General features: G+C 46.5%; 1 protein-coding gene across 1 annotated transcript in view; it reads right to left on the bottom strand.

Annotated features, from left to right (window-relative positions):
• Window positions 1-24,595, bottom strand: part of CCDC187 (coiled-coil domain containing 187) — a 151,165-nt gene that overhangs the window by 37,145 nt on the left and 89,425 nt on the right. Inside the window, exons 19-23 of the mRNA XM_077468195.1 lie at window positions 20,450-20,532; window positions 17,101-17,285; window positions 14,550-14,637; window positions 5,602-5,742; window positions 1,479-1,648 (exon numbers count right to left, since the gene is read on the bottom strand). Coding sequence (XP_077324321.1) covers window positions 1,479-1,648; window positions 5,602-5,742; window positions 14,550-14,637; window positions 17,101-17,285; window positions 20,450-20,532 — 667 coding nt within the window. The remainder of the gene's footprint in view (window positions 1-1,478; window positions 1,649-5,601; window positions 5,743-14,549; window positions 14,638-17,100; window positions 17,286-20,449; window positions 20,533-24,595) is intronic.

Genomic DNA, 24,595 nt, shown 5'->3' with positions numbered 1-24,595 from the left:
CATTAGGCTGGAAGAGGTCAGAGACAATGCTACACTGGAAAACCGAAGACTGATGCTGAAATGGCCAAGACGTATTTGGCCCTGATAGTGAGTGAGCTTTAATGGGAAAAGGGAGAGCCCTGTGCTTGAGACTATAACCTTGAACAGTGGTCTGACGGATCCACCTAGGACGCTAGCAAAATAACAGGGCATGCTGGTGATGGGACACGTTATACCCAGGGATGGCCTACAGATTTTTCCAGCCTTTGTTTATGGTGTTCAGTCCTCCTGTAGGCAGCAGTTTATAACCAGTTGCCCAAGAATTCTGTGTCCCTCGACAAGAAAAGCAATCTCCTGTGTGTCGTTTTTGAGAAGACAAAGAATATTTGCTGAGCAAAAAACATATATGCCCCTCTAAGCCCTTGTACACACGGTTGGACATTCCGACGGAAAATGTCAGATCGGACCGTGTTGTCGGATAATCCGACCGTGTGTGGGCTCCATCGGACTGTTTCCGTCGGAATATCCGACCGACAAAGTTTTAGAGCTGGGCTGTAAAATTTTCCGACAACATGATCCGATCGGACTTTGTCCGATCGTTTGTAGAGAATTCCGATCGGACAAAGTGCCACGTATGCTCAGATCAAATTCTTAGACCAAAGCTATTGGCTACTAGCCTGAACGTAGTCCCGTCGTAACGAAATAACGTCATCATGTTACGAACGATCGGATTTTCAGACACCTTTGTCCGACCGTGTGTATGCAACACCAGTTTCGGACAAAATCCGATGGATTTGGTTGTCGGAATGTCCGACCGTGTGTACAAGCAGGGCAGGACTTAGCATTGGGCTTGACTGGGCTCAAGCCCATGGGCCCCACCCAATAGGGGGCCCCACAGAGATACATAGCCAAGTGTACTCGGCTCGGCTCCACTCACAGTCCCGCCCTATGATGGACATAACACAGGGACTGGGCATGACTGTGAGCCAAGCCGAGTACTCTCAGCTATTTTCGGCTCCGCTCGGGACTGCGAGAGGACCCGAGAGGCGCCAAGAGCCGCCAAAATACACAGGACTCTGTATCTCGGCGGCACCATTTTTAAACTTCAGGACTGCAATGACAAGGCTGCAAATGACACAGGGGCAAGGCTGCAAATGACAAGGCTGCAATGACACTGAACGAGGCTGCAGATGGATGGGCAAGGCTGCAGATGGACATTGATAAGGCTGCATTGATGGGCATTTAAATGTAAGTTTTTTCCCTTAAACTTCCCTAAAAGTTTTTTTCCTTTAAAACTCCCTCCTAAACTTGGGGTGCGTGTTATACACTGATAAATACAGTAATGTATAGACGGTAGGGCCCAAAAGTGACTCAAGCCCAGGGGCCCCCACCACCCTAAGTCCTGCTCTGTGTACAAGGGCTAACATTTGCTGCATTTACTGTAGAACCTCTTCTGCTATCCCTGAAAAATAAAGAGAGGAGGTAACAAGCTTACATACTGCTTTGTATCTTCTGCTTGTGGATCCTCCATAATATGATCATGTACAGACAGATCAGAAATGGCAGACTCAGTGTCTTGATGCAAATCCTCTCTAGGCAGGGTGGAATTGTGCAGTGCGCTGTCCCCTGCTTGATTACTGGGCATCCAAAGATTTCCCTTTTCTGAAACCTAAAAGGAGAAACCTAATTAAGCATTCTAATTTGAAAATGACTGATTCATGGCTTACATTTTAAACATGTGATAGAACATATGTATTAAAACTGATGTGATACAAACATATTAATGTTGCCAAAACAACTAAAAATGTGCTTTTATCTTTTTAGCTGCAACAGATAAGGCCTCATGCACCCTGGACTTTTTTTCAGCTACTCCTAGGGGCATCCAGTTTTTTTTTTCAACCTTTAAACACTCCTGCATGTTAGCCTATGTGTCTATGCACATATAAGCTTTTAGAGGAGTTTAGAAGCAGAAGCATTTAAGCAGGAGTCTCAAACTGGCGGCCCTCCAGCTGTTGCAAAACTACAAGTCCCATGAGGCATTGCAAGGCTGACAGTTAAGAGCATGACTCCCATAGGCAGAGGCATGATGGGACTTGTAGTTTCGCAACAGCTGGAGGGCCGCCAGTTTGAGACCCCCTGATTTAGAGGCAGGAAAGAAAAACCCATTGTCAGTGCGTCCAGGAGCATCAGAGTTTTGGAAGAAAAAAAAAAAAACGCTCGACACTTCTAAAACGCGTGTAAACGCACGTTAATGCTAGGCACATTATGCTCTTGAGCATTAATTCATTTCAGTGGTCAGAATACATTTTTATTTGAGCCAATTAAAGCGGTTGTATACCCGCTGAAGTTTTTTTTTTTTTTTTACTCACCTGCAAAGGAAAAGGCATAATGAGCAGGGGCGTACTGACCAGTCGGTCACTCGGGGTGCCGCCCGAGGGCCCGAGGCCATTAGGGGCCCGGACTCTGCCAGATGAGAGGCCACTTGCAGCGGCTGAATTACATGCCACGATGCCGATAATAACACTGCTAACTGTGTGCTGCTCCCCGCCGGCCCCTCCTTCCCTCCCGTCCATCCCAGGTGCGTCGTGACATCACCTGGGATGGACAAGAAGAGTGGAGGGGCCGGCGGGGAGCAGCGCGCTGTTAGAAGTATTATCAGCATCCGGTGACTCAGTGAGTGAAGCCAAGACACCAGGACCACCACACGTGATGGGGGGGGGGGGGCAGTGTACAGATGTAAGGGCCCTGTTTCCCCCTACCCCACAGTGTCCTCCTGGCTTTGTATCCCCCTATTTGCATGTCCTCCTGTGCTGTGTGAGTGTTCTCCTGTGTGAATGTCCCCCTGTGTGCGTGTCCTCCTGTGTGCGTGTCCTCCTGTGTGCGTGTCCTCCTGTGTGCGTGTCCCCCTGTGTGCGTGTCCCCCTGTGTGCGTGTCCCCCTGTGTGCGGGTCCCCCTGTGTGCGGGTCCCCCTGTGTGCGTGTAGCCCTGTGTGCGTGTAGCCCTGTGTGCGTGTCCTCCTGTGTGCGTGTAGCCCTGTGTGCGTGTCCTCCTGTGTGCGTGTAGCCCTGTGTGCGTGTCCTCCTGTGTGCGTGTCCCCCTGTGTGCGTGTCCTCCAGTGTGCGTGTCCCCCTGTGTGCGTGTAGCCCTGTGTGCGTGTCCTCCTGTGTGCGTGTCCCCCTGTGTGCGTGTCCTCCAGTGTGCGTGTCCCCCTGTGTGCGTGTCCCCCTGTGTGCGTGTCCTCCAGTGTGCATGTCCTCCAGTGTGCGTGTCCTCCTGTATGCGTGTCCCCCTGTGTGCGCGCTCTCCCTCCAGCGTCCCCCTGTGTGTGTGCGTGTTCTCCCTCCAGTGTTCCTGTGTTTGTGTTTTCCCTCCAGTGTCCCCCTGTGTGTGTTTGTGTGTATTTTCTCCCTCCAGTGTCCCCCTGTGTGTGTGTGTTCTCCTTCCAGTGTTCCTGTGTGTGTGTATGTTCTCCCTCCAGTGTCCCCTGTGTGTGTGCATTCTCCCTCCAGTGTCCCCCCGTGTGTGTGTGTGCATTCTCCCTCCAATGTCCCCCTGTGTGTGCGTTCTCCCTCCAATGTCCCCCTTTGTGTGTGTGCGTTCTCCCTCCAGTGCCCCCCCGTGTGTGCATTCTCCCTCCAGTGTCCCCCCGTGTGTGCATTCTCCCTCCAGTGTCACCCCGTGTGTGCGTTCTCCCTCCAGTGTTCCTGTGTTTGTGTTTTCCCTCCAGTGTCCCCCTGTGTGTGTTTGTGTGTATTTTCTCCCTCCAGTGTCCCCCCTGTGTGTGTGTGTTCTCCATCCAGTGTTCCTGTGTGTGTGTATGTTCTCCCTCCAGTGTCCCCTGTGTGTGTGCGTTCTCCCTCCAGTGTCCCCCGTGTGTGTGTGTGTGCATTCTCCCTCCAATGTCCCCCTGTGTGTGTGTGCGTTCTCCCTCCAATGTCCCCCTGTGTGTGTGTGCGTTCTCCCTCCAGTGTCCCCCCATGTGTGCATTCTCCCTCCCAGTGTCCCCCCGTGTGTACGTTCTCCCTCCAGTGTCCCCCCGTGTGTGCATTCTCCCTCCAGTGTCCCCCCATGTGTACGTTCTCCCTCCAGTGTTCCCCTGTGTGTACATTCTCCCTCCAGTGTTCCCCTGTGTGTGTGCGTTCTCTCTCCAGTGTCCCCCGTGTGTGTGCGTTCTCCCTTCAGTGTACCCCTGTGCAGGCGTAGCTTGAGTGATGGGATCAAGGGGGCCCCATGATCTTCTATTGCCCGGGGGCCCCATGAGTTGTCAGTCCGCCCCTGATAATGAGCTAGTATGCACCGCATACTAGCTCATTATGAAATACTTACCTTAGAACGAGGCCCCGACATCTGGCCCGATCCACGTCGAGGGAGCTGACATGTTCCCTCTGCATTTCTTCCGGGTATCGCGGCTCCGGCGCTGTGAGTGGCCGGAGCTGCGATATCGTCACTCCCGCACATGCACGAGGGAGATTTCTTCCCAGCAAGGTCCGGCGTCTTGATTTCTGGAAATCAAATTTGAGGAATCGGACATGTTGGAAATTTTTTTGAAAAATGAACGATATTCTAATCAATGATGGGAGAATCGTGGGAGAAATGTAATAAGAAAAGAAAATTTACGGAGAGAAAAGAAGATTCTCGGCCAGGAAAATTCTTTTCTGTAGCATTATGAGGTGAAATTGAAGGCTTGGTCGGCCGAATTTCGTAAATCAATGGTGGCGCCATCGGATCACAAAAAAAAATAAAAAAAATTCTGATTTTGAAAAGAAAATTTGTTAGAAATTCGCCCATGTATGGCCCGCATAAGGGCCTGCCTGAATTGCATACAAATTGAAACTCCTAAGGTTTGACCTCATATTATATGGTTATGGTAAATCTGCCGAAAAAAAATTACCAGAAAATCTGATGTGTGTATGGGGCTTAACACTTCACCCTTTTGTCCAAAACAAAATAAAATGTCTGTAGTTGAGTGTGAATCTGAAACCAGTAGAACATTATTCCTTTACCTTTTACTTACTGTGACATTCAAAAAGAGATTTGATATATGTAAAAACTTAAAAGAGAAGTGTAGGAATCAAACAAAACAAACGCACACACTCACCTAGATGGCAGCAGCATTGATCTGATTACCGCTGCTTCTAGACATTGAGAACTGAGCGATCAAAGACAGCTTATCGGTCAGCTTTCCGGTCTGCTCTGAGTACATGTCACCGCTCTATGCTCTGCCCCTCCAGTGATCACTAGAATGCCAGAGTGTGAAGGGGGTGGGAGTGCCTGACTCAGGCTCTGAGGGGCTGAGGCAACTTCAAGTCAGGCATCTGGGCAGATCCTGACAATATTGTCAGGATACCTGTAGAGTCTGGGCTGGCTCTGGAATGTGAGCCGACATTGGGCTCTAGCCAGTTGCTGGCTGAATCTGGGTAACAGAAGTGTAGAACTAAGTGCACTCCTGTAACCTACAGGAGAAGTATAGCCAAAAGAGCTTTTTCCATACTTCTCCTTTAAAACCTACTTAAACGTTAGAAGTCAGCAGTGTTCACTTTCTGTGTATTCACTCAGTAATGATGATCTGTCCCTACCAATTTATTTTGTGACTGCACAATCTCACAGGAGGTGACACTTACCTGAACCCCTGAACATTGCAACTTCTGCTGAATATCAACTGCTGACTGCTGTATATGCAATATCTCCTCCTGCTGCTTTAGTAGTAGCTTCCTCTCCTGGTGTGCCGCCTTGTAGATGTTGTACAAGTGCTGGATTTCTGCCTGAGGAACAAAATAGGTATGACAAAATGAAACAAAAATACTTGATGTATTACAGGCATACCATGCTTTTAAAGTGGTTGTAAACCCTTAGGGCCGGTTCACACAGCGAGGCGCGGCGAGGCGTCTCCGACTTACCTCGCCGCGACCTGCGGGGAGCTCAGCGGCGACTTGCAGAGGACTTCTGTATAGAAGTCAATGCAAGTCGCCCCCGAAGTCGCCCCAAAGTAGTACAGGAACCTTTTTTCTGAGTCGGAGCGACTCGAGTCGCTCCTCTCAGAACGGTTCCATTGTACAGAACGGGGGCGACTTGCGGGAGCGAGGCGAGGCGAGTCGTGTCGCCTCGCCTCGCCTCGCTGTGTGAACCGGCTCTTACAAACCACTGTGACCTACAGGTAAGCCTAGATTAAGGCTTACCTGTAGGTCCAAGAAATATCTCCTAAAAAGACAGCCACCGCTGTCTATTTTTTTTTTTTATTCGTTCAGAACTTAATTCAATTTTATTTTTATATTTACAGTGGTGTGAAAAAGTGTTTGCCCCCTTCCTCATTTCCTGTTCCTTTGCATGTTTGTCACACTTAAGTGTTTCGGAACATCAAACCAATTTAAACAATAGTCAAGGACAACACAAGTAAGCACAAAATGCAATTTGTAAATGAAGGTGTTTATTATTAAAGGTGAAAAAAAATCCAAACCATCATGGCCCTGTGTGAAAAAGTGATTGCCCCCTAAACCTAATAACTGGTTGGGCCACCCTTAGCAGCAACAACTGCAACCAAGCGTTTGCGATAACGTGCAATGAGGCTTTTACAGCGTCCTGGAGGAATTTTGGCCCACTCATCTTTGCAGAATTGTCCTAATTCAGTTACATTAGAGGGTTTTCGAGCATGAACGGCCTTTTTAAGGTCATACCACAACATCTCAATAGGATTCAGGTCAGGACTTTGGCTAGGCCACTCCAAAGTCTTCATTTTGTTTTTCTTCAGCCATTCGGTGGTGGACTTGCTGGTGTGTTTAGGATCATTGTCCTGCTGCAGAACCAAAGTTCGTTTCAGCTTGAGTACACGAAGAGATGGTCGGACATTCTCCTTCAGGATCTCTTGGTAGACAGCAGAATTCATAGTTCCTTTTATCACGGCAAGTCTTCCAGGTCCTGAAGCAGCAAAACAGCCCCAGACCATCACACTACCACCACCATATTTTACTGTTGGTATAATGTTCTTTTTATGAAATGCAGTGTTCCTTCTACGCCAGATATACTTGGACACACACCTTCCAAAGAGTTCCACTTTTGTCTCATCGGTCCACAGAATGTTGTCCCAAAAGTCTTGGGGATCATCAAGATGTGTTGTGGAGAAATTGAGACGAGCTTTGATGCTCTTTTTGCTCAGCAGTGGTTTTCTCCTTGGAACTCTGCCATGCAGGCCATTTTTGCCCAGTCTTTTCCTGATGGTGGAGGCATGAACGCTGGCTGACCTTAACTGAGGCAAGTGAGGCCTGCAGTTCCTTGGACGTTGTTGTGGGGTCTTTTGTGACCTCTTGGATGAGTCGTCGCTGCGCTCTTGGGGTAATTTTGGGCGGCCGGCCACTCCTGGGAAGGTTCACCACTGTTCCATGTCTTCGCCCTTTGTGGATAATGGCTCTCACTGTGGTTCGCTGGATTCCCAAAGCTTTGGAAATGGCTTTATAACCCTTTCCAGACTGATAGATCTCAATTACTTTCTTTCTCAATTGTTCCTGAATTTCTTTGGGTCTCGGCATGATGTGTAGCTTTTAAGGATCTTCTGGTGGACCTTACTGTGTCAAGCAGCTCCTATTTAAGTGATGCCTTGATTGTGAACAGGTGTGGCAATAATCAGGCCTGGGTGTGGCTAGAGAAATTGAACTCAGGTGTGGACAACCACAGTTATAGTATGTTTTAACAAGGGGGGGCAATCACTTTTTCACACAGGGCCATGATGGTTTGGATTTTTTTTCACCTTTAATAATAAACACCTTCATTTACAAATTGCATTTTGTGTTTACTTGTGTTGTCCTTGACTATTGTTTAAATTGGTTTGATGTTCCGAAACACTTAAGTGTGACAAACATGCAAAGGAACAGGAAATGAGGAAGGGGGCAAACACTTTTTCACACCACTGTACCTGCAATTCAGCTTTAACTGTGTTTTCCCAATAGGCCTAAGTAACTAAATCTTCTTGACATAAGGCTTATGTAATATACTGTACAGAAGCACTCTGACTGGGGGAAGGAACACAACCACTCTGTGCTAATAAGAGATATACATTTCTCTAAACAGCAGAGAGAAAACTAGAAAAGCTACAATTTCTGGGGAAATTGTGTGAAGTGTTCTTGCCTCCACCTACTGGAGTGGGCGGGGTAACTGGGGGGGGGGTCATAATGTTTTGGCTGGTCATAATATTTTGGCTGGTCATAATGTTTTGGCTGGTCAATGTTTTGACTGGTCAATGTTTTGGCTGGTCAATATTTTGTCTGGTCAATGTTTTGGCTGGTCATGGGGTTGTCAGCTTTTGTCACCTCCCACTCTAGTTTTAAACATTTCGCCATTCATTCCTATAGGACAAATTTTGCTGCAAAAACGCTGATATTTCTTGAACCATTCGGCGAAACATTCCACAAAGTAATAGCACACCAATCGGGAGCACGTTTTGGTATATTACTGTCTATGTAGTGTAAGCCCTTGTACACACAATCGGAGATTCCGACAGAATGTGTCCGATCGGAGCGTTTTGTCGGATATTCCGCCTGTGTGTGGTCTGCATCAGACTGTTTCCGTTGGAATATCCGTCGGACTAAATTTTCCAACTTGCTGGTAATATTTTCCGACAAAATGCTCCTATCGGACATACTCCGATCATGTGTAGAGAATTCCGATCGGACAAAGTGCCACGCATGCTCAGATCAAATTCCTACATCAAAGCTATTGGCTACTAGCCTGAACGTAGTCCCGTCGTAACGAAATTACGTCATCACGCTCTGAACGATCGGATTTTCCGACAACTTCGTCCGACTGTGTGTATGCAACAGTTTCAGACAAAATCCGTCGGACAAAATCCGACGGATTTGGTTGTCGGAATGTCCGATCGTGTGTACAAGGGCTAAAAGCTCTGGGAGGAGTTAGGGTGGTAAATTTGGCTATAATAATATATATGTGAGATAACAGTAAGTGCTCTTGCTATGCAAGAACACTTAAAAAGGGATGAGCTCATCTGTATCCTGCTGTTTCTTCACAGTACAAACACAGGTCGGGGCAGTTCCTTTACCAGACTGTATTGCTGAATTGCTGTTTAGTACAGGAGAGCCACTCCATCTGGCAGGGATGCCTGAATCACAAGACTGACTAAACAGAATAAAAATGTACTGGCAGGTAAACAGTTCATATATACAGTATATAACTGTATATATTTTTTTCTCTGTGCTGGCTGTCTGCTAAAGTCCAGCATTAATCTAGGGTCTATAGATAACAACAGCTAACGTAACTTATTCAACAGCCATTTGTGACACAATCAAAGAAGGGCAGAATGGTAATTATATGAGCCAGTAACTACAATATACATTTACCGTATTTATCGGTGTATAACACGCACTTTTTTCCCCTTAAAAGCAGGGGAAAATAGTGGGTGCGTGTTATACGCGGATCCCCCGCAGTTCTGAGCCTCTGGGCGGCATTCGGCCGCCTTCGGCTCTTCTCGGTGGCTTTTGTGCACCTTCGGCCATTCTCAGCAGCTTTCAGTCGCCTTTGGCTCTTCTCGCCAGCTTCCAGGCCGCCTTCGGCCGTTCTCGGCAGCTTTCAGCCACCTTTGGCTCTTCTCGGCGGCTTCCGGTCACCTTCGGCCGTTCTCGGCAGCTTCCGGCCTCCCTCGGCGGCCGAAAGCTGCCGAGAACATCCGAAAGCTGCCGAGATAGTCCGAAAGCTGCCGAGAAGAGCCGAAGGCGGCTGGAGGCCGCCGAGAACTACCGCGCGCCGCCGAGATACACAGGACATCCGGCTCTGTATCTCAATGGCGGCATTTAAAAAAAAAAATATATATATATAACTGACAAGGCTGCAATGGTGGACAAGGCTGCATGACAAGGCTGCATGACAAGGCTGCAATGGTGGACAAGGCTGCATGACAAGGCTGCATGACAAGGCTGCAATGGTGGACAAGGCTGCATGACAAGGCTGCAATGGTGGACAAGGCTGCATGACAAGGCTGCATGACAAGGCTGCAATGGTGGACAAGGCTGCATGACAAGGCTGCAATGGTGGACAAGGCTGCATGACAAGGCTGCAATGGTGGACAAGGCTGCATGACAAGGCTGCAATGGTGGACAAGGCTGCAGATGGACAATGATAAGGCTGCATTGATGGGCCACCCTAAAGGGGAAGTACCGCTAATCTGATCCCTCCCCCCCTCCGGTGCCAGAATCTGCACCTTTCAGGGGGAGGGGGGTGCAGTTACCTGGATAATCCAGGTATCTGCACCCACTTCCGGGACAGACCGCCGCAGACGCCCCCCCCCCCCTGTTGTGTTCTGGGAAACACACAGTTCCCAGGACACAGCGGGGACCAGAAGAGACGCGCAGCGCGACTTGCGCATGCGCAGTAGGGAACCGGGCAGTGAAGCCGCAATGCTTCACTTCCCGATTCCCTGACAGAGGATGGCGGCGGGGGCAGCAGAGAGACGAGCGATCGCTCGTCATCTGTCGCCGACATCTCTGGACCCCGGGACAGGTAAGTGTCAATTTATTAAAAGTCAGCAGCTGCAATATTAGTAGCTGCTGGCTTTTAATATTTTTTTTTTTAGAACCGCTTTAAATGTAAGTTTTTTTGTTTTTTTCCTTAAAATTCCCTCCTAAACTTGGGGCGCGTGTTATACGCCGGCACGTGTTATGCGGCGATAAATACGGTAAATGGTTAATACCGGAAAGATTTAAGAAACATACTGTAAGGCGTAATACATTTTTTCTCTCTTTCTGGATACTGTAATAATTTAGGAGAGGTAGACATAGCACTAAAGGCTGTTAGCTATGTCAGCCTTGGCGAGCGAGAACTACTACAGCTGGTTTTCTTGCCGGTAAAAGATGCCAGCATCTCCTCCCAGGTCAGCCTATCTAAAGTCTATGGCAGGTGTCCGAACTCCCAGCCATGTACAAGGGTAGGCTGTATAGTGATTAGATTTGAGATTTTTTTTATAGAAACACTCTGTGATATGGGGCAGTCACATTGGACAGCTGCAGCCATGAAAAACACAAAATGATCTTCTGTTTTATTTAGTAAAATATTCCTCTATAATCTCCATTGGTATTCTATTTATCAGATGTAAAAAGATATGGTGGAACAAAAAGACAGCACTGGACATTTTTGTGACATGTTATAAGAAATATCTTGACATTGCTGGTTATTATATTGTAAAACTAAACACAGAGAGAACATAACAACCAGTCATGTTTCACTTTATTGGAGTTAACTTGATAAAAGAAAAATGATGACGGTTTCCTATAGATTACTCCACTTTACTTTTTGGCTTATTGAATAAGGCCTTACGTGCTGTCATTCTGCGAGAGCTGAGATTGATGATACATCATCTATAGTCATTGTACTTTTTTTTCCATAGAGTTATGCGCCTATGATCATATTAATGTTATTTTCATAAAGGTTAATGGTGGCATATCATATTGCATCATCCCATGAAACAAGTACACAGTAGAGGTGCGCGATTAATCGCGAAACGATCGCGATCTCAATTCACCCCCCCACGCGATCTAAGTTCTGGGTGACCTGCGATTTTCAATTTTTGCCACCGGTTCCACGTAACCAGCGTGGAACGCAAATGGCGGATATCGGAACTGACGTCAGCCATTGGAACTGACGTCAGTCATTGGAGCGTGCGATGTGGCGTGCCGCTGCCTGGTTGTGGGCGGGTACAGTGGCCGGGAAACAGCACGCTGTTTACACTGTGATCGCTCAGATGGAGCGATCACTTGTAAACAAACAATCATGCTGCCAATACCCTATCAAAACCCTGCCAATACCCTAGCAATACCCTGCCAATACCCTGCCAACACCCTGCCAATACCCTGCCAATACCCTGCCAATACTCTAGCAATACCCTGCCAATGTGTCAAAAATGTCCGATGTGTCCGCCATAATGTCGCAGTCACAATAAAAATCTCTGATCGCCGCCATTACTAGTAAAAAAAACATTTTTTAATAAAAATGCCATAAAACCATCCCCTATTTTGTAAACGCTATAACTTTGCACAAACCAATCAATAATCACTCACTGCAATTTGTTTAACCACTTGGGATCCGCGCTATTGCTAAATGACGGCATTAGCGCGGACCTACTTTTCCGGGACGACGTCTATTGACGTCTGCCCGTGCACGAGCGGCCTGCGCGCCCCCTGAGGGGCGCGCGCGGCACGCTTTGTGATCGGCGAGTCCATGAGACTCGCCTGATCACCGATCCGTGCAAGGGGTCGATCCCGACCCCTTATCACATGATCAGCTGTCAGCCAATGACAGCTGATCATGTGATAGAACGGAGCCGGTAACCGGCTATTATTCCTCCTCGCGCTGACAGCGCGAGGAGAAAAAAAAAGCCGATCACAGGCGGCCGTGATGGGGACATCAGTCCCGATCACGGCCAGCAATACAAGCGACCACCTGCCCCCTGCCAGTGCCCACCTACCCCCTGCAGTGCCATCCTGAATAAATGTAAGTGCCCCCCGTCAGTGCCACCCAGCAGTGCCCATAGTGCCCACAGTGCCACCCACAGTGCCACCCACAGTGCCACCCACAATCTGCCTCAAAGGTGCTGCACCCCAGTGCCGCCCATCAGTGCCCAGCAGTGCCGCCCATCAGTGCCCAGCAGTGCCACCTATCAGAGCCACCTATCAGTGCCACCTATCAGTGCCCATCAGTCCCATCTATCAGTGGTACCTATAAGTGCCCATCCGTGCCACCCATATGTGCCACTTATCCGTGCCACCCATCCGTGCCATCTTATCTGTGCCCATCTTTGCCCATCAGTGCCGCCTTATCTGTGCCCATCGGTGCCGCCTTATCTGTGCCTATTAGTGCTGCCTTAACTATGCCTATCAGTGCCCACCAGTGCAGCCTATCAGTGCCCACCAATGCAGCCCATCAGTGCCCACCAATGCAGCCCATCAGTGCCCACCAGTGCAGCCCATCAGTGCCCACCAGTGCAGCCCATCAGTGCCGCCTAATCAGCGCACTTCAATGAAGGAGAAAAATGACCCGTTTGCAAAATTTTATAACAAACTATTAAAACATGATTTTTTTTTTTTTTGGCATCTTTTTTTGTTTGTTTAGCAAAAAATAAAACTCCCAGCTGTAATTAAATACCACCAAAAGAAAGCTCTATTTGTGGGAAAAAAATGATAAAAAAAATTTCATTTGGGTACAGTGTTGTATGACCGCGCAATTGTCATTCAAAGTGCATCAGCGCTGAAAGCTGAAAATTGGTCTGGGCAGGAGGGGGGTTTAAGTGCCCAGTAAGCAAGTGGTTAACCAAAAATATGTAGAAGAATACGTATCGGCCTAATCTGAGGAAAAAAAATGTTTTTTTATATATTTTTGGGGGATATTTATTATAACAAAAAGTAAAAAATAATGCGTTTTTTTTCAAAATTGTCGCTCTATTTTTGTTTATAGCGCAAAAAATAAAAACCGCAGAGGTGATCAAATACCACCAAAAGAAAGCTCTATTTGTGGGGAAAAAAAGAACATCAATGTTGTTTGGAAGCCACGTCGCACGACCGCACAATTGTCAGTTAAAGCGACGCAGTGCCGAATCACAAAAAGTGGTCTGGTCTTAAGCCAGCAAAATGGTCCGGGGGTGAAAGTGGTTAAAGAGGAACTGCAGTCTGCTGAAATAATTTGTAATAAAAACATCTTTGCCATTCTGAAACTTCCCTCCAACCACTTTTCATAATATTTTATATGTATTGTGTGATTCTGCACCTGCCAAATATGCTGCAGAAATCTTCCTCCACTATGTCTGGCTGCATCCATTTTAACTGTGGGCAGCTGAAGCTGCTGCCTGTTCACTTCCTGGATTTACAGAGACACAGGCACACCTCCAGCTCTCTAGCTCTCATTGGCCCTCTTATGACTCACCTCCCCTCCCTTCCAAGCAAACTCTCAGGAGAGAGTGAGAGAAAGAGCCGTGCATGATGTCATAAGCCTAGGCTTTTTACCAGACAAGAAACAGGAAGTGGGCTGTAAAAGGTGTTTACTGGCAGAAAAAAATTATGTTTTACTATCCAAAGTTAAAACAACAAGGGCAGAAGAATTAATAGACGGAAAGATGAAAAAATGACTGGAGGTCTGCTTTAACGTTCAGATAGTGGTGTACATTTATCGTACATTAATGCAGTGTTTCTCAGCTCCAGTCCTCAAGGCACTTTTCTAATGCCAGTAAATGGCAATGACAGGAAAAGGTTGGCAGTAAAAAATATAGAAAAACTACAATGTAGCGCTAAAAAAGTAATAAAGTGTAACACTAAAAAAAGGAAGCCCAAATCTCAAATTAATAAATGAGTCTTTGAAAAATATGGCTGTGATGCTTGGCTCGGAGCTGGCTAAGACCATCCTGCTACAGTGTGTTTGGCAGTGGCAGCGCGTTGGGGGGGGGCCGGATCTGGCAGAGGTGGTACCTGAGTGTGTCACGTGGGTCAGGTAAACTATAAAGATCAGGAAAAAGTTTTGGAGGTTTTGATTTATTCCCTCCATGACAGTGAATGTGAGGGCAATTTCTAACACAGACCGCTTCTGTTACCTGCTCCTGTTTCAGCTTTTTCTGGATGTCTTCCTCTTGTCTCAAGATTTCTTCCACTTTATTGTGTTCCTTCTTCATCTCCCAGCACCTTGGAAAATAAACAGCAAAAACTGCAGTTACAGCAGTGGCCCAGTCCAAGAGAAAGGTCAAAGGTAATCAAAGCTAACAGAAACCAACAAATTGCTGGATGAGTGGTCCCAGTGCCCAGAAAAAAAATGAACGCACTCTGACTTCCTGTATTGGGAGTGGCAACAATGCCGGTCTGAAATCCAACAGTTTGTTAAAAACCAGTCGTGGGTGCAGCAAGGAGAGCTAAAAGCATCAGACCTTGATGTTTAACTTAGTGACAGTTGGATGTAAAGCCGCATGTTAGCAAGGTGGGTTGAAACTACGGTAAAATTTGAAGAAGTTCCTGCAGTTCTGTTATAGCAGCCCACTCCAGTTGTGCCAGTCTATGATATCTAGAGAGAAGGAACCCAAGAAAAAATGAGGTGCCTACACCAGAAACTCCTCAAACCCATTGTGACCCACACAGAAGCCCAAAAAGTGGGTTTTTTAACGTCTTTCCATCCTGCGTATAGTCAAATGACGGCCGCAAGGCGTCTCTCTCATCCTGTCATATGACGTCTTTGGCTTCCCGCCACATCACTTGGGAGCCGATGTGCATGCCTGGCGACCGCGATGTCCGTCAGGCACCCATGACTGGCGATCACAGAGCAGGGACGCGGATCTGTGTGTGTAAACACACAGATCTACGTCCTGTCAGGCGAGAAGAGATCGATCGTGTGTTCCCAGTACAGAGGAACACCGATCGGTCACTTCCCCCACTCAGTCCCCTCCACCCACAGTTAGAATCACTCCCTAGGTAACACATTTAATCCCTTGATCGACCCCTAGTGTTAGCCCTTCCCTGCCAGTGGCATTTGTACAGTAATCAGTGCATTTTTATATATCACCTATTTTGTAGGTGCTATAACTTTTGTGCAAACCAATCAATATACGCTTATTGCGATTTTTTTTTTTTACCAAAAATATGTACAAGAATACATATTGGCCTAAACTGAGGAAAAATATGTTTTTGTTTTTTTTTGTTTTTTTTATTGGGATATTTATTCTAGCAAAAAGTAAAAAATATTGTGCTTTTTTCACAATTTTATTTTTTTTGTTTACAGTGCAAAAAATAAAAACTGCAGAGATGATCAAATACCACCAAAAGAAAGCTCTATTTGTGGGGGAAAAAAATGAATAAATGTCATATGGGTACAGTCAGGGCTCAAGTCCTGCGGGAACGCATGGGAACGGAGTTCCTGTACTTTTTCCACAACAGGAACTCGGTTCCCATTAGCAGCCGTGTCCTACAAGACTTTGAAGTATGTGAGCTGTGTGTCAGGTGCTACACTGGCAGCTGCCGACACAGCTCGCAATAGTAAGTGCCGCACACCAGGGGTGGACCCATGACAGCTTCCCCTCCTGATTTTCTGTCTCCTCACCCACCCCCCCCAAGTCTCCTGTATACTTGCTCTGTGTGTCCCGCTGAATCCCCCCTCTTCTATCTTCAGTGCCATATGATGAGAGAACCCAGAGGAGGAGAACAGCTATTCTGCTCACAGGACATGCAGGGAGAGAGGTGAGCTGAGGGAGGAACATCAGTTTGGGGTGGTAAGCTGAGCACAATACCTGGCAAAGTTTAATGCCAGGAGGGAAGTTTATGTGGAAGTTTATGTGGAAATAGGTGAAGGGTTGGAATAGCAGCGAGTGTGTGTTGGAGCCCCTGCAGAGTTTGCAGCCCCCCCAAGCTAACATACATCTCCTAAGCAGGAACACATCACTATCTCCCCAAGCATTCTGTCCAGATAATGTGCAGTTCATTTATCACCTTTCCGTTTAACCCTGTGTTATCCAAACTCTGTTCAATGAAAAGTGTAACCTCACCACATAAACACTCTATATACAAAATAACATCCCCAATAAAGATCGAACATGATGGTCACATTTGCATGGAAGCACAATGAATGAATGCTGATTATTCAGAGAATTACCGCATTTATGTTTATTGAGGATTGTTTTTGTTTTTTTTATGTACTAACAGTTAAGGTTCATACACACAATACGAAAATTGGATGAAAAATACCACTTTTGAAGCGTTCGTGCATATGAGCGTATCATTTTTATTTTTTTTGGTGGAGGAGTGGATCTTGGGTGGGAGTTCCCACACTTTTTTCCCCAGGACTTGACCCCTGGGTACAGTATTGTATGACCTTGCAATTGTCATTCAAAGTGTGACAGCGCTGAAAGCTGAAAATTGGCCTGGGCAGGAAGGGGGTGAAAATGCCCCGTATTGAAGTGGTTAAAGATCATTCAGCCAATTACTCAGTCTGCTACAGTACACTCCTACCTTAGAGCACCCGACACCGACTGTCGCTTGCCTGAAGGAAGCAGCATTTTCACAGCTCATGAACGCTCTGAGAAGTTTGGGGAGAACATCGCTACAAATCTATGATGCATTTCAGTATGTGTTTATGCTGTACAAAACAAAGCAATATTGACCTACATCCTCTGATGCTTGAGCAGCGCTAGTTCTGCCTTAGTCTTTTCTTTGAGGGCGTTTTCGCGGAGCTTGAGAAGCGCTGTCTGGTGTCTGGCCCGCAGCTCCTCCTCCCGAAGATACTGTCGTGCCATTTCCATGGTAAAGCGGCTGAACATGTTGCAACCGTAAAACTGGCCCACTTCGCTCCACTAACAATTAAAAAGAAGAATATTTAGTGAACAAACCTGTGTATTTTCAGTGAGGACACATTATGAGATATTACTGCGCTGTTACCTCAAAGTACATGTTCTCCTATAAAAAAAAATCCCCCCTTCTGATGCCCGAGGCAAATATGAACCATAGGGGAAGCTGGGGCCACGACTCACATATCTAGCGGTATTGAGAGAGATAGGGAGATGGGTGGGGTTTTTTTAATTTATTTTTTGATAGGTAAACTTTCATTATTTTAAATGAGATGTAAAATTAACCTTAAAGCGGAGTTCCAGCCAAAAATTAAACTTCAGATTTAAAGAGGAGGGCCGGTTTTGAAAAATTTTTTTTTAAAAGTCAGCAGCTGCAAACACTGTAGCTGCTGACTTTTAATAAGCACACTTACCTGTCCAGGGCGCCCTCAATGTCGGCCGCCCGAGGCTGACCCGTCCCTCGGTCTCGGGTCCCGGCACCGCCATTTTGGCAATGGGAAACAGGCAGTGGAGCCTTGCGGCTTCACTGCCCGTTTCCTACTGCACATGCGCGAGTCGCGCAGTGCTTTGTGAATGGGACGCGCTGTTCCCAGAACACAGCGCGACCCATTACCCAGAAGACGCCGCATGGAGGAGAGAAGAAAGAAGATCTCCGCGGAGGAGGAAGAGACAGATTAGGATGATGTGCCTAGCAACAGTCATTTCTGGTAAGTTAAAAAAAAATAAAATAATTTTTTTAATGATTTTTTTCTAATTTTTAATATTTTTTTTTCAGGGTGGCCCTCCACTAAGTACTTTTGACCCCCTGATGTGCCATATTTGGCATGTGATTTTTTTTTTTGGGGGGAGGAGGGGGGGAGCGGGTACCTAGTTTTCACAGGTACCCAGCTCCCACTTCCTCTTCTGGTGCCAGGGCGCTGAGCGGAAGTTCACCTCTCCTCCTCCCTCCCCGCACGTCACAGGTCCCAGAAGATTGCCCGGCCATTCACAATGCGCGGTGCTTGGCTGTGAAGCCACGGGCGCCCATACTTGAAATGCCGGAACTGAGGAGAGGAGGGGGAGAGAACCACAGCTTCAGGCGGCCACACTGCTGGATCGTGGCACAGATTTTGTAGCTGCTGACGTTTAAATGGGTGGAATTCCGCTTTAAAGCGGGAGTCCGCCGGGACTCCGCGTTTTTTTTTTTTTTAAAAGCCAGCAGCTACAAATACTGCAGCTGCTGACTTTTAAAATAGTGACACTTACCTGTCCAGCGCGCCCGCGATGTCGGCACCCGAAGCCGATCTCTCGATTGTCTCTCGGGTGCTGCCGCCGCCATCTTGGGTATGGGAATCAGGAAATGGAGCCTTTCGGCTTCATTTCCCGGTTCCCTACTGCGCATGCGCGAATCGTGCTGCGCAATAAGGATGGTCCCCGCTGCCTCTGGGATCTGTGTGTTTCCCAGCAGGCAGCGGGGCACTTGCGGAAAGGGGCGGGCACTTGCGGAAAGGGGCGTAATCTACGCCCCTTTCCGCAGAGAGCTATCCCGGAAGTGGGTGCAGAATACCTGTACTGTACAGGTACCTGCACCCCCCTCCCCCCTGAAAGGTGCCAATTGTGGCGCCGGAGGGGGGGAGGGTTCCGATGAGCGGAGGTCCACTTTAGGGTGGACCTCCGCTTTAAAGTGCCCTCAACCCTGTAGATTGGCAAACTGAGGCAGGGTTGACTAGCTATTAAATGACTACACCAAACTGGTTAAGAATTACTGTTATAAACCAATCTGGGGTTAAGTTCACCTTTTGTGTTTGTGTGCACCTAAAAATGCTGTATATATATATATATATATATATATATATATATTTTTTTTTTTAAAATAAAGATTTTGATTTCATAAACATTTGTGGGTATGGTTTAGATCTTTTACCACTTAAGGACCACCTCACGCCGATATACGACGGCAGAATGGCATGGCTGGGCACAATCACGTTCCGGTACGTGATTCTTTAAGTGCCCAGCCGTGGGTCGGGAGCGTGCCGCGACCTGGTCCTGTGCTCTGTGACCGTGGCCGCGGGACCAGCGGACCCGATCGCCGCTGGTGTCCCGCGATCGGGTCACAGAGCCGAAGAACGAGGAGAGGTCTGTGTAAACAAACCTCTCCCCGTGCTTCCCTGTGTGGCTGTCCCCGATCGTTTCTTCCCTTTTATAGGGAATGACGATCAGTGACGTCACACATGCCAGGCCACGCCCCCCTACAATAAAAAAAAAACAACACATAACGTCATACATAACACTACACTGCCCCCCTAGTGGTTAACTCCTTCACTGTCAGTGTCATTTACACAGGAATCAATGCATTTAAATAGCATTGATTGCTGTATAAATGACAACGGTCCCAAAAATGTGTCAAAAATGTCCGATGTGTCCGCCATAATGTCGCAGTCACAATAAAAATTGCTGATCGCCGTCATTACTAGTAAAAAAAAACAATTAAAAAAATGCTATAAAACTATCCCCTATTTTGTAAATGCTATAACTTTTGCACAAACCAATCAATAAATCGCTAATTGCGATTTTTTTTACCACAAATATGTAGAAGAATACGTATCGGCCTAAACTGAGCAAAAAAAAAAAAATTTTATATATATATTTTTTGGGGATATTTATTATAGCAAAAAGTTAAAAATACTGCATTTTTTTTAAAATTGTCGCTCTATTTTTGTTTATAGCGCAAAAAATAAAAACCGCAGGGATGATCAAATACCACCAAAAGAAAGCTCTATTTGTGGGGGAAAAAGGACGCCAATATTGTTTGGGAGCCACGTCGCATGATCATGCAATTGTCAGTTAAAGCAATGCAGTGCCGAATCGCAAAAAGGGGCCTGGTCCTTTGGCTTGCAAATTGGTCCGGGGCTTAAGTGGTTACATATGTCTAACTGCCCTACCACAGGAAAGACACTGGAAACATTAGTTTTAGGTACAGTGCCCCTTTACATTTAAAGAATATATAATGTGATAATTTTCCCAACAGCAAATAGCTGATACTGAAGGAGTGCAGTATACGGTTTATCATTTTCCCAACAGCAAACAGCCTGAATACTGCCACCTACTTGTCATACAAAGTATAGAACTTATATAAGAAATTATCTAAAAAGTACATAAAATCACGTTTCTGTGAAAAAAAGATAATACACCTTGCTTGTAGAGTCTGTGACTGTGTCAGTGTGATCCCAAGAGCGCTCCAAAATGTCATCATTCTCATTGGGTAAAACATTCGCTGTTTTATAAGAAACGAGTAAAAATCATTTTTTGTTTGTTTGATATTTATTCACAATCAAATATTGCCTAAAATAAAATAAAAAAAACTGGTGAATTCACATTTTGTGGACACAAACTACAAAGGGGTAGTGTGCAAAGACCATCTCCGTTACAGGCTTCTTGGACCCCATTGTTATTAAATAAGCTTTTGTAATTGCCTATACAATTTTATGTATTTGAATAAATTTGTCTTTATTAATAAATACTATATTGATTTTAAAGAGGAAGTAAACCCTGATGAGTTTACTTCCTCTTTCATTCCCTGCAAAGGTAAAAGCATTCGGCGAAGTCGTGATGACGTCACTCCCGCGCATGCGCCGTTGACGGGTGCCGCGCTCAGTGCACTCCCGCGCATGCGCCGTAGACAGCGGTGCCTGTCTTTCGGCAAATATCTCCTAAACCGTATAGGTTTAGGAGATATTTCTTGGACCTACAGGTAAGCCTTAATCTAGGCTTACCTGTAGGTCAAAGTGTGTTGTAAGGGTTTACAACCACTTTAAAAACCAAAATCTTTGAGTCCTTGCAAGCACCTTGAAAATCCCATTTCTTTCTCTGTACCTTTAAGTGTTTCTTCTAAACCGGGATGTGGTGCTAAAGTCTGTGTGGGTGTTCCTTGGTGATTGGACCAACCATAATTTTGCTACAAACTACAAAGGTTTTTTTGATTAAGTTGCCACAGTGAAAACCACAGGAAAGCTATTCTTGTATTAAGGCTGACCTCTAGGCAAAATAATAAAATACACAGAATGGGCACGGTTTTAAAGCGGAGGTCCACCCTAAAGTGGACCTTCCGCTCATTGGAACCCTCCCCCCCCTCCGGCGCCACAATTGGCACCTTTCAGGGGGGAGGGGGGTGCAGGTACCTGTACAGTACAGGTATCTGCACCCACTTCCGGCGTAGATTCTGCAGAAGGTACGCCCCTTTCCGCAGAATCTACGCCCCTTTCCGAAGGTCCCCCGCTGCCTGCTGGGAAACACACAGATCCCAGAGACAGCGGGGACCATCCTTATTGCGCAGCGCGACTCGCGCATGCGCAGTAGGGAACCGGGAAATGAAGCCGAAAAGGCTCCACTTCCTGATTCCCATACCCAAGATGGCGGCGGCAGCACCCGAGAGACGATCGAGAGATCGGCTTCGGGTGCCGACATCGCAGGCGCGCTGTGCGGGTAAGTGTCATTATTTTAAAAGTCAGCAGCTGCAGCATTTGTAGCTGCTGGCTTTAAAAAAAAAAAAAAAAATGGCGGACTCCGGGTGGACTCCCGCTTTAACTCCCAAATGGTTTGTATTTCTGTTCGTCCAGTCCTGTTATTGATACAGCTCTGTCACACCACACGGTTCTGCCTGGCGAGGGAAAAGACCTGTTCTCTCTCTGCTTTAGTTTTACTTTGACTTTCAGGTCTTCTTGCCATCCCAACACTGTGGCTGGAAAGTGAAAGAAGCATCAGACTGATGAGCTTATCTCTTTGTCACTCTGCTTTTTCCTTCTATTAGCATGCTCCTTGAACTGCAACACACAGGAATGGCTCCTTGTGCTGCTTCTTCCTTCTTTCGGAGTTCTGCTCTACAGGGGCTGCAAGACCAAACTTGGTGCATACCAAGTTAAACTAATGCCGCGTACACACGACCGAATTGTCCGGCGGACTTAGTCCGGCAAACAGTCCGCCGGACTTTATAACGAACGGACTTGGCCACACACGGACACTCTGAAAGTCCGGCGATTTCTAACGCGATGATGTACAGGACGTACAACGGGACTAGAAAAAGGAAGTTCAATAGCCAGTAGCCAATAGCTTCCTTCTCGTACTTGCTTCAGAGCATGCGTCATTCTTAGTCCGCCGGACTAGCACACTGACGAACGGATTGTCCGCTGAAAGCCAAGTCCGGCGGACAAATTTTGATGCAAAACTACTTTCTAAGTCCGCCTCTCTGGAGCCCACACACGATCGAATTGTCCGGCGTAATGCGGTCGTGTGTACGCGGTATTCGGTACACTGCTTGAATTTAAAAAAATATGAAGAGAATGTATGAATAATTACAAAGCTGCATTATTTGTGTCTTTTATACTTGTCTGGAATTCGGGTATAAGTGATAGTAAAAAGGAAAACATTTTTTTTTTATCTTAAAATAAAAAAAAGGTGTTATACTTACCTGCTCTGTGCAATGATGTTGCAAACAGCATTCCCGAACCTCCTTATGGTGGTCCCCCACCGGGAATGCATTAAGGTAAAAAATGTTTTGACTTTAGAACCACTTTAATTCATCAGCATTTGCAAAACTAAATGCTCTTGCTTGCTTTAAAGCGGAATTCAAGCTTAAAGTGGTTGTATACCCACATTTTTAACTTTTACCTACAGGAAAGCCTATAATAAGGCTTACCTGTAGGTAAAAAATATATCTCCTAAACCTGTACGGTTTAGGAGATATTCCCCTCGGTATGCGCCGCTGACTGCAGCGGCGCATGCGCACAAGGGGTTTCTCGCCATCAAAATCCGGCAGCAGCCGAGCGGCCGGACTGAAATCTCCCGCGCGCATGCGCGGGAGTGACGATATCGCGGCTCCGGCCACTCACAGCGCCGGAGCCGCGATACCCGGAAGAAACGGCGAGGGAGCATGTCAGCTCCCTCAGCGTGGATCGGGCCAGATGTCGGGGCCTCGTTCTAAGGTAAGTATTTCATAATGAGCTAGTATGCAGTGCATACTAGCTAATTTTGCCTTTTACTTTGCAGGTTTAAAAAAAAAAAAAAAATGTGCAGGTTTACTACCACTTTAAAGTGGTTGTAAACCCTCCCCCACAACTTTGTCCCATGTAAATCAGCATAAAAAACCCTAATGAACACTGCTTGTAGATATCTCCTTACTTGCTTAGTATTATTGTAATCCTTGTTGTTCTGTAGAATGAAGTAACTGAGCATGCCCAGATCTCCCCTGATTTACGGCACACTCTCTATGTCTTATCTATCTGTTATCAGGACTTCCTACGGCACAACACTGAACTCTGCTAATCACTCAGAGCTTCCTCCTACACACCATGTGACCTCACATACAGTCTAAACTTGGCCATTACTGCAGTCTTATCAGCTGAAGCTGATAAGTCTGACAAAGGCAAACATTAGACATTGGCACAAGTAAATACTATGAAATAAAACAAGTCAGATATGAACAGGGAAGCAGGGTTGCCATAGAAACATTGGATTGAGAAGGAGGCTTGGTTAACAGTACAGGAAGTGCTCAATGTAAGGGCGGAAATACACGCCACTGTGGACTCAGAAAACAATACTTAAGATGGCGCTGCCTAACCCCTGGAAACAAGTTTTTTAAAGTTTCTTTAAACAGTAAGTAATATGCGATTTGGGCTGGATTACAGTGGCTATAGTCTGATAATTACTTATTATAATGGACTAAATGAAAAGAAGCATCAGAGTGAGAGAGTTTACTTCCTCTTTAACATTAAAAACTTTCCCTCCTCCTCCCTTTTGGTCTGGTCAACTGATCCTGCAGCTCTTGCTCCGTGGTGTCAGTGAGTGGCTGCTGCAGGGGAGAGGAGGGAGCTTTGACAATAGCTGGGCCATGGGATTTTATGGGTGATGGCATGGCTCCTAGAATTCACAGTTTTTGTCAAGCTCCTCCATGACACAGTGGAGTCAGAGCTACAGGGTCACAGGACCTGACCAGACTGGACTATAAAAAGGTAAGTATACAAATCTTTTTTTACACAAGGTAAGCAGGATAGGTAGGAGGAGGGGGAGAGAACATTTTTAAAAATAATTTAGTTTGAATTCCACTTTAGAGCTTTGCAAACACTTGAAGACTCATTCCACCCATAACTGGATGTTTTAGTTATAACTTGATAACTGGAGTCTAGTAGGCTGAATCAGCCCCTGCTTCTGTTCCTGTCCACTAGGGGGATGTTCCTCCTACCCTGGCGGTCCTGCAAAAAGTATACTTCCCATCCCTGGCTACACTCAAGCCTCTACTGTATCTATGGTTGGTTGTCATCCAGGCTAGACTTCAAACATGTCTG

This window comes from Lithobates pipiens, unplaced genomic scaffold (genome assembly GCF_037356315.1).
Source record: "Lithobates pipiens isolate NorthernLeopardFrog02 unplaced genomic scaffold, aLitPip1_a1.2 Scaffold_11, whole genome shotgun sequence".
Classification (NCBI taxonomy): Eukaryota; Metazoa; Chordata; class Amphibia; order Anura; family Ranidae; genus Lithobates; species Lithobates pipiens.
This window is presented reverse-complemented; position numbering and strand designations above follow the sequence as displayed.